Consider the following 17,704-nt stretch of genomic DNA (forward strand, 5'->3'; position numbering starts at 1 on the left):
CAGAAGTCTATGTAAATTGCATCTATTGTTTTGCTTTGATCAAGATTTGTAGTTCATATGTTTTTGCAGGGGAGAAGTTGTAAGTTACATGATAATTTTTTTCTGAAACCAAATTGTTTATTAGAGAGTAGATTGTTTGTTTCTAGGTGAAGGGTAATGGATTGGTTGATGATAGATTCCATAACTTTACAGGTGACATAGCATAAAGAGATAGGTCTGTAATTTTCAACCAAGATGGGGTCTCCTTTTTTGAAGACAGGGATGACTGTGGCTAGGGACCAAAGTTTGGGAAGGGAACTGGTCGTGAAGGCTTTTCCAAAGATTATGCTTAGGTGTTCAGCTATATTAGAGGAAAGCTTTTTTAAGAAGTATGCACATAGTCCATCAAGTCCTATAGATAGTAATGGTTTCAGTTTGTGAGAGCTTTTTCAACATTTTCTTCAGTGAAATCTATATGTGTTAGGTTGCTGTTGGTGCGGTTGGGGAATGTCGGGTATGAGCCATTACTGTTAACAGAGACTGAGCCGAAGACTGTGTTAAAGAGGTTTGCTTTAACTGTTTCATCATTATTTTCTTTGCCGTTAGAATCTTTTAGTGGTGGGATGGAACTCGAGTCATTAAATTTGTCGTTCACAAAATTATGAAAAGCACGATTGCAATTAGTGTGCAGAAGGTCTTCTTCTTGCTTGGTGTGGTAATTGGTGCATTCAATTTTTATTTGGTTGCATATATCTCTGTAGCGGTTTTTGAAATTAGCTACATGTCCCTTTTTGTTTTTTCTCCAAAGGGATTTTTTTTTTTTTTGGATTGAAGCTTTTTTATAGATATGGGTAATTTGTTTTTCCTGATTTTGGTGGTGGTTTGTAGTACGTAGAGTTTAATGACTCTATTGACTTCGAGTAGGAAAACTCTATAGTGGTCTTCAGCAGTGATACAGATTGAGAATAGATTTTGCCAGTCAAGAAATGAGAGGTAGGTGTTTATAAGGTCATAGTTGGCTTTTTTGAAATTGTAGTTTGGAATACTATTATTATGATGATTTTTGTAAAGGCGTATATTGAGACAAAAGTCTATCATGCTGTGGTCACTGTTGGAAAAGGGTTCTTTTATTTGTAGTCCATAAATTGAGTTTGAATTGTTGCAGAAGATGAGGTATAGGCAGTGTTGAGTCTTGTATTGTTAGTTACTAGTTGTTCAAGACCTAGATTTGTAACACGTTGTATAGGGGAGTATGGATGGGTTCAGTTGTACATTCGTTAGTTATCCAGTTAATAAGAGGTATATTGAGGTCACCCAGGAAGATGAGAGGATATGGGCAAGAGGTAGCCCAAGTTAGTAGTGAGGTTAACATGTTCGCATGTGCGATGTCATAGTCAGGGGCTCTGTAGCACAGTAGGAATCGAAGTATGGTGTTAAGAGACAGGTCGCATACAATAGTTTCCGGGATAGCAAGTCTATGTGCAACTTGAACATTTTTTAGATTCAGTGACTTTTTATGAAAGATAGCTACTCCACCTCCTCTGCGGGTTTCACGATCTGATCTAAAAACATGGTACTCTTTGTTTGAAATAATGGAGTCAGGGATGGATGAGTTCAGCCACAACCACATCTAATTGCATTGTATGCCACAATGTAATGCATTGGTTTTTATAACAAAAATCTGCATTTAGTTTCAATAGATTACTTGTTAAAGTGGAAGAAAAACTGATATTATATACTTTTCCTTTGTGTTCTTGGATCCCACTCTGTTGCCTTAAGGTAAAAAGCATCAGATGATTTAGCCCTTCCTCGTACGGGAGCTTCTGTAACTCCCCAGTCATTCTGCTTGCTCTTTTCTGTATAAAATTAAAATGCAAGTGGTTAAATGTTAAATGGAAATGAAAGGAGAAAGAATAGACTATGACAATTGAATCAGAATCTTAAAATATGTCAAATGATGGGAGTCAGCTTTTACAACAGCAAGGATTGGTAGCATCTTATCATTTATTTAACACTTAGAAGAGATGAAAAAGCCATTTTGACTGACTGACACTTAAAACTTGACAAAAATGTAATGTAAATTTAAGGAAGGACTTGCTGATATTGGCTGCCTCATGACTCACTATTTGAATGAATGAATATGAATGAATGAATGAATGAATGAATGAATATTTTAATTTGTATACCGCCCTTCTCCCGAAGGACTCAGGGCGGTGAACAGGCAGATAAAATACAGATACACACAATAGTTAAAAACATCCCTTAAAAAACTAAATTAAATTTGCCCAAATGTTCAAATAACACACTCCCCCATAAAATTACAAAACTTTAAAAACCCATCAAATTCACTTAAAATTTAAAGATAAAAATCAAGCTAGTCCAGCCAAATAAGTTTTAAGTTCACGGCGAAAGGTCCTAAGGTCAGGTAGTTGTCGAAGTCCGAGGGGAAGTTTCTCCCAACAGTGAGTCATGAGGCATGACCTTACATATGGTAAGTCGCATGGCTTTCTGGTTACTCATTGGCTTTAGTATTCAGTGTGTCTTCCAGAACAATTTACCGATGAGGACCAAAATATCACTGTACAAGGTAAAGAGGAATCAAGTAGATGTTTCAGTTAAGGAGGTAGAAGTGGTAGGACCAGACTGGATCTACTTTAACTATTTAGGCATCAGGAAACAAAATGTTCATTTGCCATCCCACACACATAAATATATTTCTGATCATTTTCTAAACCAATCAAAATATTTTCTCCTTTGGATTTTTCCATTGGATTCAATGGCCAAATTAGGTATGCGTGGGGAAATCTTTGGGTTTATACTTCAACCATTGGTTTGCATATCTTGAATAAAAAAAAACAATCCACCTGAACTTTAGCCTAGATGTTCAGAAAAAGGCTTTCAAAACAATTATTTGCCAATTTCAGGAAACAGCTGTCTGGATACTTCATGTCAGATTCTCCTTGCAAATTGATTGGGAAGCTGTCAGCCTTTCAAGGGAAGCTAGATCAGGAAACAGGCACTACCCAAGTTATTCGTTGATATAGGCTATAGTAACAGAATTTTGATAAGGTAACAGCATTTTCCACCCCCTTAAACCAAAAGAATTAAAACTGGGCATCCTTTAGCTTCTTTCCCATGCTTTCTTATTCACTCAGATTGGGCTCACATTTTGTTAAAGGTCCTCAGATGTTTTCTCCAAGGTCATCTCAGTACAGGTAGGTAGAACATTTTATATTTATTGCACATTAAAAGATGTAAGGATTAGGATTAATATCTCCCCATTGGACAATTCCCATGGGACCGTGGTTTTCCCCTGACATATCTTTTCTGCCATGGCAGGGGGATTGTTTGACAACACCTGTAAGAAGGGATTTAATGTATTAGATAATTTTAATGGGAGGACAAGATCTACAGCCTTTTAGTCACAAAGCTCACTTTTGACCAGTACTGGGAGTATTCACAAAGGGTATTTACCCATGGCTTCATTTACCACAGTTTGTCAAATAAGTTGAGTATTCTGGGTTAATTTCCATTAAGTCTTAAAGCATGGTTTTTAAAGCACAGTGGACTGCTTCACAGATCACTCTTGGAAAAAGAACTGAAATAATGGGATAAACTGAATAAATTAAATCTATGTAATGTACAAAAACAGACTTCACTCTCTTGAGTCTTCTCTTTAAAAGTTCAAAAATGATGGTTCTAATTATCTTGTCAGATTATGAAATCCAAATATATCAATCTGAGAGGAAAAGGAGTGACAACATTGGAATACTTTGATTTCCAATCTGATAAATTTAAATGACAATAGCTAATCCATTGCTCTGTCTATTCCCAGGTTCCTCTTTGTTTCTCTTAGTCTGGAATAAATAGAAATTAGCCCCATAAATTTGCTATGAACTAAGTTGCCTATACATTTAGGGTTGCCCTATTGAACTCTGATATTTGAGGATGCCAGTTTAATTTCATTCCTTTGTCACTACCTTGATAATTTCAAAACCAAAATGGAAAAGAAACTGCTATCAATAGCTTTAATGAAGATTCAGCTACACTATCATTGCCACCCAAGAATCTATGCTAGTTAGTAATGATGTGTCTTACAACAAAACAAAAGCATGGTTTTAATTTATCTAATGAAGAATTTAGAGCCAGTTTGGTATAAAGGCAACAAAAGTATAGAATACAGCAAAGGTCCTGATATTCCCTAATTAAAATACTACTGGATAGATACCTTCTGTAGAAACTATCAAGATTAAATTATTGAGGGAGCATCTACAGTCATCCTTACTACAGACCTAAGTGACCTCTATTGTAACAGGATAACCTAATTTTGGTTGGATCTATGGTGCCCTCTCTTGGACAGCATAGCTAATTATAATTGTTCATACATATTTAGATTAATGTAACGTAATGAATTATGTAATCATAATGTAATGATCATTGTAATGTTCACAATGTTCTATGTGAGGTATCAATAAGCTTCCTCTGAAAGATGCTCAAATGTAATATATGTTATACTAAACATATATAAATTCATACAACAAGCTTCTAGCGATACAGTTTTTGGTCTTAAAACTCCCAAATGATAAAACTATGCTAATGAATTTTCTTAAGAGTAGAGAAGGAATTCGCTATTAGAGGGACAGCAGAGGTCAGTAATAGTGGGCTTCAGTAGGCAAGAACCAGACCAGCATAGCTGCAACAGCATTTATTGACTCAAAACTGGAACTGAGGAACAGCAGGCTAATGCCTGTAATTTATATTCTGGGCCCACAGGGTCTTAACCAATCATAATGCTTGAAAAACGGGCCCAAATATGAATGTTCAAAGTTTCCCTCCAAAACCATTGGAAATAAAAGTGAGGGTCATCTAAAGGTTAGTTTCACTTTAGCAGGGCTTAACACAACTATATACATTCAATGCATAACAAGTAATACATATATAGAGTCCAGGTTTTCTTGCCTATAGTTTTTGAAATAAGCCACAATTTGTTGGATTCATATAATATACTAAGACAATTAAAGAAAAATTACAACAAACCATGGGAAGAACTCTGAAGAAAATTTATAAAATTTAGATCAATAACGTAAAGGAGAATTTGTTTAAAATGTTACATATTTATTTATTTATTTATTTATTTATTTATTTATTTATTCAATTTTTATACCGCCATTCTCTCGAAGGACTCAGAGCGGTTTACAGCCAAATAAAACAACGTAAACATGAACAAAAATTAAAAACATGTTAAAAAACTGATTATAAAATGACCTAATAAAGTTAAAACTAAGATAAAACCATCATAAAACCCCCACTTAAAAATTTCGTCAGGCTAGCCCCGCACGGTGAAATAAAAAGGTCTTGAGCTCGTGTTTAAAAGACCGGAGGTCAGGGAGTTGATGCAGCCCAGGAGGCAACTCATTCCAAAGGGCAGGAGCCCCCACAGAGAAGGCATTGTTTGACTGACGGCACCCTGAGGAGGCCCTCCCTATGGGAGTGCACAGGCCGATCGGAGACTATAGGTGGCAGTAGGCAGTCCTGTAAGTAACCCAGTCCTGTGCCATGGAGCGCTTTAAAAGTGATAACCAACACCTTGAATTGCACCCGGAAGACCACCGGCAACCAATGCAGACTGCGTAGGAGAAGTGTTATATGGGAGCATCATGGTGCCCCTTCTATTACCCGTGCAGCTGCATTCTGGACCAGTTGGAGCCTCCTGGTGCTCTTCAAGGGGAGCCCCATGTAGAGAGCATTGCAGTAGTCCAGGCGGGAAGTGACAAGGGCATGAATGACCGTGCGTAGGGAATCCCAGTCAAGGAAGGGACGCAACTGGCGAATCAGGCACACCTGATAAAAAGCTCCCCTGGCGACGGCCGTCATATGTTCTTCTAAAGACAGCTGATCATCCAGGAGAACGCCTAAGTTGTGAACCCTCCCCCTGGGGGCCAATGATTCGCCCCCAACATTCAGTGATGGAGTAAGCTGGCTGTACCGGGATGCCGGCATCCACAACCACTCTGTCTTGGACGGGTTGAGCCGAAGCTTGTTCTTCCCCATCCAGACCCGCACGGCCTCTAGAAACCGGGACATCACTTCGACGGCTTCATTGGGGTGGTTCGGGGTGGAAATGTACAGCTTAGTGTCATCAGCGTACAGATGATATTCCACCCCAAAACCACGGATAATCTCACCCAGCAGCTTCATATAGATGTTGAACAGGAGCGGCGAGACAACCGACCCCTGCGGCACCTCACATATGATATATAACTTCTTAAAAATAACTGAGGGGGACAAATCATACAGTAATAAATGTTGGAAATACCGTAATATAAAAGAAACATTTTATGCCATCTGCTGAACATATAAAAAAACTCAAAAGTATTAGAAAGACATACATAGTATAATGCAGAAAGGATTAAATGTATATAATCAAGTATACAATGCATATAATCAAGAAAGAAAGTTGAAGACACTGGCAGAGATACTGAAATCCAGAAAGTTAGTAGATAATAATCCACTCATCCATCCAAATTAAATATTGCTGAGGTAAAAAAAGTCCTTCAAAGCAAATGTTGCTCCATAGAAGTACAAAACAACTAATGTGAGGCTATTGTTTTGTAAAAAAGAACCATTAAAGAAACAGGTGTTGTAGACTGGTAATATTAATTTCAGGTTGGTCTTATTCGTCCAGGTAAACTGAAAGAAAAACATTAGTAGTTATCTATCATGTAGAAAATCTAATATTTTTTTTAAAAAATTGCTAAAAATTAGCATTGACCTTGTAAATTAAATATGATCCAGATTAAAAAAAATTAGGAAGAGGAAGAAGTAGCAGGGTGACTGCTCTACTTAAAGTATGTCCCTCCATTTTAATACGTTAGATATTTTCCTTCCCTAACCATCTCAGAAATTAATATCATGTTTCATAAGAATCTACTCCTTTTTTTTTATATTCCTGACTTCCTAGATCCAGAGTTTATTTGCCCTGATTTCATTTAGAATATTCTGGATTTAGAATATTTTGGATTGAGCTGGCCACTCAATCAATGTTGCTAGCCTCTGACAACCATAGTGGTAAGAATAGACAATAAAAACTATCTCTCACTTAACTGTTCTGTGCAGCTATACTTACCGTCTCCCTGCAGTTAATTTTTCTGCAACCAGAATGGGAAAGAATTTAATTTAAATGGAGACCTATATGTAGGCAGGACAAGAAACCTGAAGGTACTCCTGAAACCTGAGCACCTTCGGTTGCCTTCACTGGATGGAGCAAGGAAATAAAAAAATGATTGTGGTTGCTAACCAAAAACAAGATCTAGTTTATTTACATTTTGCTTTAGTGCACTGAATGCTTGACTGATGCTTGGTTTAATTATACTTTAAATTAATTGCATTTATTAAAGATGCTGAACTATACAAACAACATATACCCAGGATTTTAGTAGCTGTCAACCACATTTAACATCTGGCAAAGGCAGGGGAAAGCCCCATATTAAGTGGTGGTGATGATGATGCAAAGTGAGTAGGTCCTCCCAAGTTCTGCTTTTGCTGGCAGAGGAGGCCGTCGCAGCCAAAAATGGAGCTCGGAGGCCCATTTTGATTGGCAAAGTGCTTGGGCTACCACAGGAACCCCAAGACGACTGATGTTGAGCAGGCCACACCCACCCTGGCCACGCCCACCCCAGCCCTAAGGTCAAACACAATCCTGATGCGTCCTCAATGAAATCGAGTTTGACACCTCTGCACTAAATTGTGCATAAGGTGATCATACACAGAGATCTTATATATTTACACCCTTGAAATGACAGGAAATCAAACTGCTAATTCTTAGCAATTATTGTCAGAAGAGACTTGGGAATGTCACAAATGATGGGGGAGCACGAGTGGCTTATTACTGCAATAAGCCATAGGTTGCACAACACAGCTGTAGTTCACATAGTACTAACTCAAATAAACCATATTATGGGTTGCCTCCATGTATCCAGTCACTAGACAGAATAATTTCTATTCTTTTACTAAATTCAGTAAAATACACAGTGATCTGTGTGTGTTATTGAGGGAAGGAAAAATTAATAATCATGTGTCCATTCCAATCACATTATTGCATGATGATTCCAAGAACCTCTTTTTTTATTAGTTTATAATATGAAAATACAAAAGAAAATAGTAGGAAAGTAGGAGAAGGAGAATTCAAGGGGAAAGTATAGGGAAAGAGGGAAAAACAAAGAAAAGGCATTGATTTCTGACTCCCTTTGGGGCAGCAAAATAATACAAGAGGATCAAACCTCAACTTTTACTTTTGCATAGTAGTATAAACTAGCCATTTCTATGAAGCATTTCTATGAAGCAAATGATTTCCAAGAATCATTGTGTTTGAATTGCATCGACTTCTGCAGAAAACAGCCTAGCAATGGTATTAGAATAGAATAAAATAAAATAACAGAGTTGGAAGAGACCTTGGAGGTCTTTTAGTCCAACCCCCGCTTAGGCAGGAAACCCTACACCACTTCAGACAAATGGTCATCCAACATCTTCTTAAAAACTTCCAGTGTTGGACCATTCACAACTTCTGGAAGCAAGTTATTCCACTGATTAATTGTTCTAACTGTCAGAAAATTTCTCCTTAGTTCTAAGTTGCTTCTCTCCTTGATTAGTTTCCACCCATTGCTTCTTGTCCTGCCCTCAGATGCTTTGGAGAATAGCTTGACTCCTTCTTCTTTGTGGCAACCCCTGAGATATCGGAACACTGCTATCATGTCACTCCTAGTCCTTCTTTTCATTAAACTAGACATACCCAGCTCCTACAACCATTCTTCATATGTTTTAGCCTCCAGTCCCCTAATCAACTTTTTTGCTCTTCTCTGCATGCTTTCTAGAGTCTCAACATCTTTTTTACATCGTGGCAACCAAACAGGATGCAGTATTCCAAGTGTGGCCCTACCAAGGCATTCTAAAATGGTATTAACATTTCATGTGATCTTGATTCTGTCCCTCTGTTTATGCAGCCTAGAACTGTGTTGGCTTCTTTGGCAACTGCTGCACACTGTTGGCTGATATATAAATAGTTGTCTACTAGGACTCGAAGAATCCTCTCACAGTTACTACTATTGAGCAAGGGACCATATATACTGTACTTGTGCATTTTGGAGGAGTTTTTTTGCCTAAATATAGAACCTTCCTTTTTTCATCATTTAATTTCATTTTGATAGATAGCACCCAATCCTCAAGTCAATCAAGATCCTTCTATATCTTAAGCCTATATCTTCTGGAGTGTTGGCTATTCCTGCCAGCTTGGTGTCATATGCAAATTTGATGAGTTCCCCATCTATCTCTTCGTCCAAATGATTGATGAAAATGTTGAAGAATACTGGGCCTAAAACAGAGCTGTGGGGTACTCCACTGCATACTTCCCTCCATGTGGATGTAGTTCCATTGAGGACTTGCACACTGAGTGCGGTTGGTCAGCCAGTTATGAATCCATGTGGTGGTAATGCTGTCTAACCCACATTTTTCTACTTTATCCAGTTGTAGGTTATGGTCTCAAATGCAAGTAAATTATATCGACAGTATTCCTCTGGTCCACAAAGAAAGGCATTGATTTCTGACTCCCTTTGGGGCAGCAAAATAATACAATAGGATCAAACCCAACTTTTACTTTTGCATAGTAGTATAAACTAGCCATTTCTATGAAGCAAGCCTGTCTAATCAGTAAAACCCAACATCAAATTTCTTTTTTTTTCTCTAACTCAAGCCCAAAATCCAGAAGCAGTTTCCAAGTAGAAACAAAAGTCATGTGTTTTTTTCTTTAATCAAAGCAATCCATTTATCCATCTCTGCTAACTCCATCAACTTTTGCAGCCATTTATCCATTTTGGGAATCAAAGTATTCTTCCATTTTTGTGCATAAAGTAATCTTCCTACTGTCAACTTACAGTATATATGTCAACATACATAACACCAAAGCTCCAATTTTTCCTCTTCCATTAAATCCATTTCTTTCTTTCTTTCCTTCCTTCCTTCCTTCCTTCCTTCCTTTCCTTTCCTTTTCTTTTCTTTCTTTTTACTAAATTCAGTAAACTACTGAATGTTTTTCCTGGAAAAGAAGAGAAAAATGGTGTAAAATATCCTGGAAAACTTGCACATTTTCAAAACTAAGCCCATTAAGTTCTTAGTTTTGAAAAAAAATACACGTTTATGTATTTAATATTTTTTTTCTTCTTATCTCATGTAGTAGTGGTTCCTCTTATATAGGAGACGTGATGGCACAGTGGTTAGAATATAGTATTGCGGCTAATTCAGCTCAGTGCCAGGAGTTTGATCCTCACAGGCTCAAAGTTGACGCAGCCTTCCATCCTTCTGAGGTCAGTAAAATGAGGACCCAGATTGTTGGGGACAATCTTGCTCTAGAGGTATGGTGTCTATACAGGTCCTCCGGAAGAGTTAACCAAGAAATTCGATTAACTCTACATTTACTGTCTTTCAGTTTTGAAATGGATTATCTAGGCGGATCTAAAAACTAACTGCTCAAACTACGTTTTTTAAACAAGTTGCTGAAACTAATTGCTGAAATGATTTCTAAAAATTAACTGTAAGTATAAATTGCTTAACTATCTCATGATGAAAGTAATAATCTCATGGAAACTTACTTTTATCATGATAAGTCATATTTAGTGTAGCCTATGACCTGAGAACATGTCCTAATGTCTTGTTCCAAGAATCATTGTGTTTGGATTGTATCAACTTCTGCAAAAAAACAGCCTCGCAATTGTATTAGCCATGAAGAGTAGACAATCACCAAAACATTTTGATGGCAAGTGAAGAGGGTGAAGAAGTACGTGGGGCCAGGAGTGTGTGGTGTTATTTTGCTAACAAGGGATGGGAAGGGGAAGGATTGAAAAGTATTTTCTTTATGATGCAAAAAAGCAAAGGAAAGTCTGCTTTTATTTCTTAAACAAGAGTCATTAATGTGCAAACCAATCCTCTTGGATCTTCCTCAAGCACTTTGTCTTTCTGCATTCTTTAACTGTTCAACAAACTTCAGTACACTGGAGTACTTAAAGTATAGCTTTGAGCAGTGGTGGGATTCAGCCAGTTCTCACCTATTCGGGAGAACCGGTTGTTAACTTTCTAAGCAGTTTGGAGAACCAGTTGTTGGAAGAAATCTTATTTTGTTTTTTCCCATTTTACAGGGCTAATCCTGTAAGGCAGGCATGAAGGAAACATTCTGATGTTTCTAGCCTAATCTTTATTGCCCTGCTTACATAAACTGCCTCTCTGGTTAACCCTTATTACATTGTAACAGCTAAGGCGAAGCACCCATCAATGTAAGTGATGTTGAGTTGGCCACACCCACATGGTCACATGACTACCGAGCCACACTTATCCAGCTGGTCATTAGGGCAGAGAACTGGTTGTTAAATTATTTGAATCCCATCACTGGCTTTGAGGAATCGCTTGCCTCAGAGTCTTGCTTGGTTGGGATTGTTACTTGGAACCCTGACACCTACCTTAGTTTCTAAACTCACTATGGCCTCAGCCACCCTCTTTGCATTATTTATCTCCTTGTTCTCCAGACTCAAATGTCAAATTTTGTCAAACTATGTTTTTAAAAGTACACACCCAATAATTCCCCCCCAAATTAAAAAGGTGCTGTGCATTGGTCAAAATTGTTTCCAAAAATATGGGAGTGAAAAGTTTCTTCCATCTTTTTTATTTCTTTATGATAATGCTTTATGTTATATTGTCCTGAGGTTTGGTCCTCAAAATGACAGACAGTAATTCTTCTGATTTTCAGTACTTGTGACTGGAGTAATTAATATGCAAACTTATTCTCTTGGATCTTCCTCAAGCATTTTGTCTTGAAGTTGAAAGATTATGATTATGTACCGTATATCTAAATAATATTAGTGGTAGTACTGTGTTTAAAATATATTGACCCAGACAATACGCTGTTCCCCAAGCATTTATGGATGTTAAAGAATAAACTATTTAAAAAACCTATTTAAAAAATAATAATAAAATAATAATGGCCTGGATTGATTGTAAGAAAGCATTTGATTCTGTTCCACACAGCTGGATTCAGAAACGCTTAGACATTTTGGAATGCTGAATATCTAACTTACAGTAGATACTATAAATACCACACACAGACTAGTGCACACTCTGCTAGAGAGAAGTTCGCTGAAGATGGGCTCCAGCACAAGTCTGAAAGTCTGGAAGACAAAAACCTCTGGTCCCAGTGATCAACCCAGATTGGATCTTTCAATTTCATCCTGGGACACATATATTCAGCAGCAAAAATAACTGGGAACATCAAGTTGACAAAGTCCTTGAAAATGAATCATGCAGAAGAACTTCTATTCATAGTGCCACCAAATGCAACATAATTTTATTTGCATGCAAGCAAGTATGGTATGGTATTATAGTTTGGTGCTGTGAGTTGGATCAAAATGATGACAGGGAAGAAAGTCAGTCACTTGCAGTGCTTGAGGTTTCAGCTACCTCCCTTATGCCTCTGTAATTGGACTGTTTGAAGAGGTAACACTTGTAGGAACGGTTACCTTGTACTACCACATTATTTATTTATTTATTTATTTATTTATTTATTTATTTATTTATTTATTTATTTATTTATTTATTTATTTATTTATTTATTTATTTATTACCACATTATGCACGAACACAATTAACACTCTTTGAAAATGCATAGCAAAAGTATGTTTATAGGTATTATAGGTATAAATACATGTATACTGTATGTATCAACCATTAACAACAGTAAAAAACCACATCATTGAGTGCTGTGTCATCAGATACACCCTGTGCATCCTCCATCCTTGTTCTCATCCCACATATACCATTTGAGGGGCAGCTGTCACTCCATGGGCCAAATTTACCCAATGTAGTGCCAAAGCCTCTCCGGCCAACACCATCACTACATTTGAACTTGATGTTGTTAGCTGCTGTATCATCAAAAATTCCTTGACGTGGTTCCACTCTCAGAGAAAAAGAAGCCAGGTAGCCTTTTTGGCAGAATAGTTTTCTGGTCCACTTTCCCCACCTACCAAAAAAGACAAAGATAGATAAGCATCTTTTAGTGTCTAAATTAAATACTTGTCATCAATCCAAGAGATTCAGGCACAATAGCTAAAATCTTGGGCTAGGAACCAAGTTAAAGTCTACTTTTTGCTATCATTGCCTAATTCTGGGTCAAAATTTGATAGCCAACATAATTCTTTGGTCTATTGTAAAAAAAAAAAGTGAAGGAAAAGAGACTTTTGGCATCTGGCATAAACCGCTAGGAAAAATGGGATACAGAATTCTTCCCTTGACCTCTTTCCCAAGACTTCTCCTAATCCATGTCGTGTTCATAATCCATTACAGCAGAGCTTTCTCATACCGAAAATTGTCTTACAGTATTCTAACCACCATTTCCCCTGAAAAAAGACCTTTTCCTTCTATTACCCTTGAATGAATGAATTACCCACTAGTGAAGAAGTGAGTCATTATTCAACTAGCAAGTCCCCTGTGGAAATTCAGTGTCTGATTTTAATAATAATAATAATAATAATAATAATAATAATAATAATAATAATAATAATAATAATAATAATAATAATAATAATAATACAGAGTAAGAAGGGACCTTAGAGTAGGAAACCCTACACCATCTTAGACAGATGGTTATTCAACATTTTCTTAAAAATTTCCAGTGTTGGAACATTCACAACTTCTGCAGGCAACTCGTTCCACTTATTAATTTTTCTAACTGTCAGGAAATTTCTCCTTAGTTCTAAGTTGCTTCTTTCCTTGATCAGTTTCCACCCATTGCTTCTTGTTCTACCCTTAGGTGCTTTGGAGAACAGCCCGACTCCCTCTTCTTTGTGGCAACCCCTGAAATATTAGAACACTGCTATCATGTCTCCCCTAGTCCTTCTTTTTATTACACTAGACATACCCAGTTCCTGCAACCCTTCTTCATATGTTTTAGCCTCCAGTCCCCTAATCAACTTTGTTGTTCTTCTCTGTACTCTTTCTAGAGTCTCAGCATCTTTTTTACATCGCGGTGACCAAAACTGAATGCAGTATTCCAAGTATGGCCTTACCAAGGCATTATAAAGTGGCACTAACACTTCACGTGATCTTGATTCTATCCCTCTGTTTATGCAACCCAGAACTGTTTTCTTTTTAGAAGTTTTCTTATTGGAAGTCTGAGTTCTATCTCAGTTTCCCTTGTTACTTTACACCTGGCGTTCCACAGGAAAACAGAGTTCTTCCTCTGGCTGCCATGTGGCCCATCCCCATGTTCTATTTGGGGAAAGAGGATTGTGCAATAAAGAACGTTGAATCAACATCTCATATGTCCAATGCTGCCCCTATCCTGCCCTGATTTGAGGCACTTTGATTGCCGATTGATTTGCAATGAACCTAATTAAATAATCTGATAAATAGGTAAAAGGTATTACAAACGATACACAGTTACTGTTGACTAGGAATCTGGAGAAAGTCTAGAAGGTGTGTACATGCAGAAGTTTCCATCATTCCTACAAACTTCTTAAGTCATGGAAAGTCACCAGGCGAACACACAATGTCCTGAGACACCCGAGAATCTCCAGTGTCCTTAAGAAACCACCCAAAAGTACAAAAAGTATCAAGAATATCTCTAGCTAATTTTGAATTAAAATGAGAATTGCCCACAAGTATTTGAAGGGCTGAAATGCAGAAAAAGGGGAAGGTTTGTGGGTTTCATTCTACAAGAGGATACAAGAAATAATGAGTTTAAATTATGAAGATTTTCCTAATCGCAAAAGAAACAGGAATGGGCCACTTTGCTTGAGAGATTGTAGACTCTTTCACTCTAAACAGTGATTGAAACAGATATTGGATGGCCAGGGAATTGAATCTCAGTTTTTAGATAGTCATGGTATTCTTGAATAAGGCTTAGATCCCAAGGTCCATTTGTCAACACTAGGAGAGAACTATCTCTCGAGTTGTTCCTAAGCTATGAAAAGACTCTTCAGCATCTTTGCTGCTTTCAGGAAAAGCCTATATTTCCATGCCATAAAGATTTTTCATTGCACATACTTACCGCAGCAAGAATCACATTCGCAAAAAATTGGAAACAAAAAAATGTACCCTCAGACAAAACAGTAATTAGGAAAATTCTAGAATGCACAGAGATGGATAAAATGACTATGGAGTTGAAAGAGAGAGATGATTTGAAATATTATGAAATATGGAATAAAATGTATATTTGGCTTGAAAATAGAAATCAGAACAAGAAATGTTTAACTTAATATTGATGAAACCTAAATTAAAGTAACTGAACATTAAATAAAGAGATGTGAATATAAACGAATATAAATGTGTAGATAAGAAGAAAAAATATTATAATGTGTGTGTGTGCGTGTGTGTTTGTGTGTGTGTATATATAGGTCTTTGGTTATATATATATATGTCTTTGGTTATATATATGTGTGTTGGAGTAATGCGATTATCCTACTATTAAGTAGTAAATAGAAATGATAGAATAGAGAACTACAAAAGCAAAATACGTAAGTCGATACGAAATGCTGTAAAATTACCATTAATGCTATGTAATGTTTAATACGTTGTGTCTTGACATGTCTTGTTTTTATACATGTGTGATAGTTTTTTGTGTTGTTTTTAAAGACAAACTGTTTAATAAAAATTATTTTTTTAAAAAAAGATTTTTCAGTGGGAGTTAATCCATTTATAAGTACTATAAAGGCTCTTAATCAACTTTTATCAGCTCAAGTATCCATAAGGTATACAAGGAAGATATAAAAGCAAACCAATGCAGGGGCTTTATTTGATTTTAAATTTTACCTCTGGACATTGAATATAGAATATCAGAGTTGGAAGGGACCTTGAAGGTCTTCTAGTTATAAGGAAGGCAAAGAGATTCATGAACTGCACAATGGGAGAAGTATGTGAGAGACTAAAGTCCACAAAGGATCTTGTTGGAGTAAATGCATGCTAGGGAAGAACAACTTAAAGGAGCAAAAGAGATACACTTACTATGACCCACAAACTATTAGTTACACCACTGCGCAACTCCGGAATACAAAAATCTCTCATCCATGTCTCAGCATCAGCAGGTCATTTAGAGAGGTCATCTCCTCTCCCAGTTTTCATAACAAGGAAATGAAATATGATAAGAAAATCAGTTACTCACGGTCCAACTCTAGACTCAATTACTGTGCCATCGTCACAGTACAAGCGGATTCCATTCAGACCTGTATCGTCAAGAGTCCAATCGTCTTTTTCCACCTAAGAAAATAGGACCTTGATAAAGTTCTAGATCAACCTTTCTCCCCTTGCTGGCCTTCAGATTTCAATTCTCAGAAATGCCAAAATTCACCCATAAATATTGGAAAATGAATTGGATCACGATTAGACCTGCCACACAATATTCCACTCCAAACTCAATAGATCAACACAATTACTTCTTGATTGCCTTTCTTGAAAGATAAACTGAAGAACATGACCTGAGTTTAAACTCATAGAATCATCTATTACAATGTCCTTCCTGTCGAAGACTACTTCAGCTTCAATTGCAACAATACACGAACACACAATAGATTTAAGCTTAATGTTAATCGCTCCAATCTTGATTGCAGAAATATTTTACAAGAAGAGTTCTCCACTCCTCTGAATACAACAAAATACCTTATGCCACCAGACTTGAAATCCTGGGTTTAGAAAATTTAGAACTCCACCACCTTCGACATGACCTGAGTTTAACTCATAGAATCATCTATTACAATGTCCTTCCTGTCGAAGACTACTTCAGCTTCAATTGCAACAACACACCAGCACACAATAGATTTAAACTTAATGTTAACCGCTCCAATCTTGATTGCAGAAAATATAACTTCAATAATAGAGTTGTTAATACTTGGAATACACTACCTGACTCTGGGGTCTCTTCCCAAAATCCCCAAAGCTTTAACCAAAAACTATCTACTATTGACCTCACCCCATTCCTAAGAGGTCTGTAAGGGGCGTGCATAAGAGCACAAGCGTGCCTACCGTTCCTGTCCTATTGTTTCCCTCCATTATATCCAATTAATATAGTTATTACATACTTATATATATGCTTATATATTGTATAATTATTTCATGCTTATGCTTATATATACTGTGTGACAAAATAAACAAATAAAAATAAAAAGTGACGGAGCATAAGAAAAGTAAACTTTTACCTTCAGGGAGAAGGCATTAGCATAGCCAGAAGAGCAAAATGAAATTGGACCCCATTCACCCCAGGTACTCCCATTTGGCACACTGAGCACGGAAGAATATTTTCGAGATTCTGTATTCCACAGGCAGCAGGAAATAGTCAAGAGAAGAATAGTGCCAGCAGAGAGATCCATGGAAACCATCCTGCTTCTTGAAACAGAAAAGTCTTCAGAAATTGTAGCATCCTAGAAACCAGAAATCAGTCATAAAGTATCCGCAGTACCACCCTTATGAAATCATGCTTTTCAGTTCTTTCATTTTGTGGCTTCCCATCACCTTTTATTCCAGGGAACTGCCTGGATTTGATCATTGCAGTTTTCCTGGTAAGATTTTACAAACGGTTTGTCACTGCCTCCTTCTGCCTAGAGTTGAGATACCTAAGACATGACTAGAGCACCAGTCAGTCCCCAGCCTGCTTTCATAACCAAACTTCCACAATTAGCAGCTTAGAGGATTTCTGGGCTAT

The 17,704-nt window shown here is 37.1% G+C and overlaps 1 protein-coding gene across 1 annotated transcript; it reads right to left on the reverse strand.

The window, feature by feature from the left end:
* Positions 1–12,741: 12,741 nt before the first annotated feature.
* Positions 12,742–17,372, reverse strand: LOC131199828 (vitelline membrane outer layer protein 1-like). The gene is made up of 3 exons (XM_058186042.1): positions 17,202–17,372; positions 16,172–16,266; positions 12,742–13,033 (listed from the first exon to the last, which is right to left on the reverse strand). The coding sequence occupies exons 1-3, from the start codon at positions 17,370–17,372 to the stop codon at positions 12,742–12,744; spliced, it is 558 nt and encodes a 185-aa protein (XP_058042025.1).
* Positions 17,373–17,704: the final 332 nt, after the last annotated feature.

Source organism: Ahaetulla prasina, chromosome 5 (genome assembly GCF_028640845.1).
Source record: "Ahaetulla prasina isolate Xishuangbanna chromosome 5, ASM2864084v1, whole genome shotgun sequence".
In the NCBI taxonomy this organism is placed as follows: Eukaryota; Metazoa; Chordata; class Lepidosauria; order Squamata; family Colubridae; genus Ahaetulla; species Ahaetulla prasina.

What these genes read in the sequence shown, in the direction of transcription:
- LOC131199828 (XM_058186042.1), bottom strand. Translation starts at nt 17,372, where the DNA reads ATGGATCTCTCTGCTGGCACTATTCTTCTCTTGACTATTTCCTGCTGC. An exon ending in CTAATGCCTTCTCCCTGAAG is followed by an intron (nt 16,267 to 17,201) that starts GTAAAAGTTTAC and finishes CTATTTTCTTAG; the next exon opens with GTGGAAAAAGACGATTGGAC. An exon ending in ATTGAGTCTAGAGTTGGACC is followed by an intron (nt 13,034 to 16,171) that starts GTGAGTAACTGA and finishes CTTTTTTGGTAG; the next exon opens with GTGGGGAAAGTGGACCAGAA.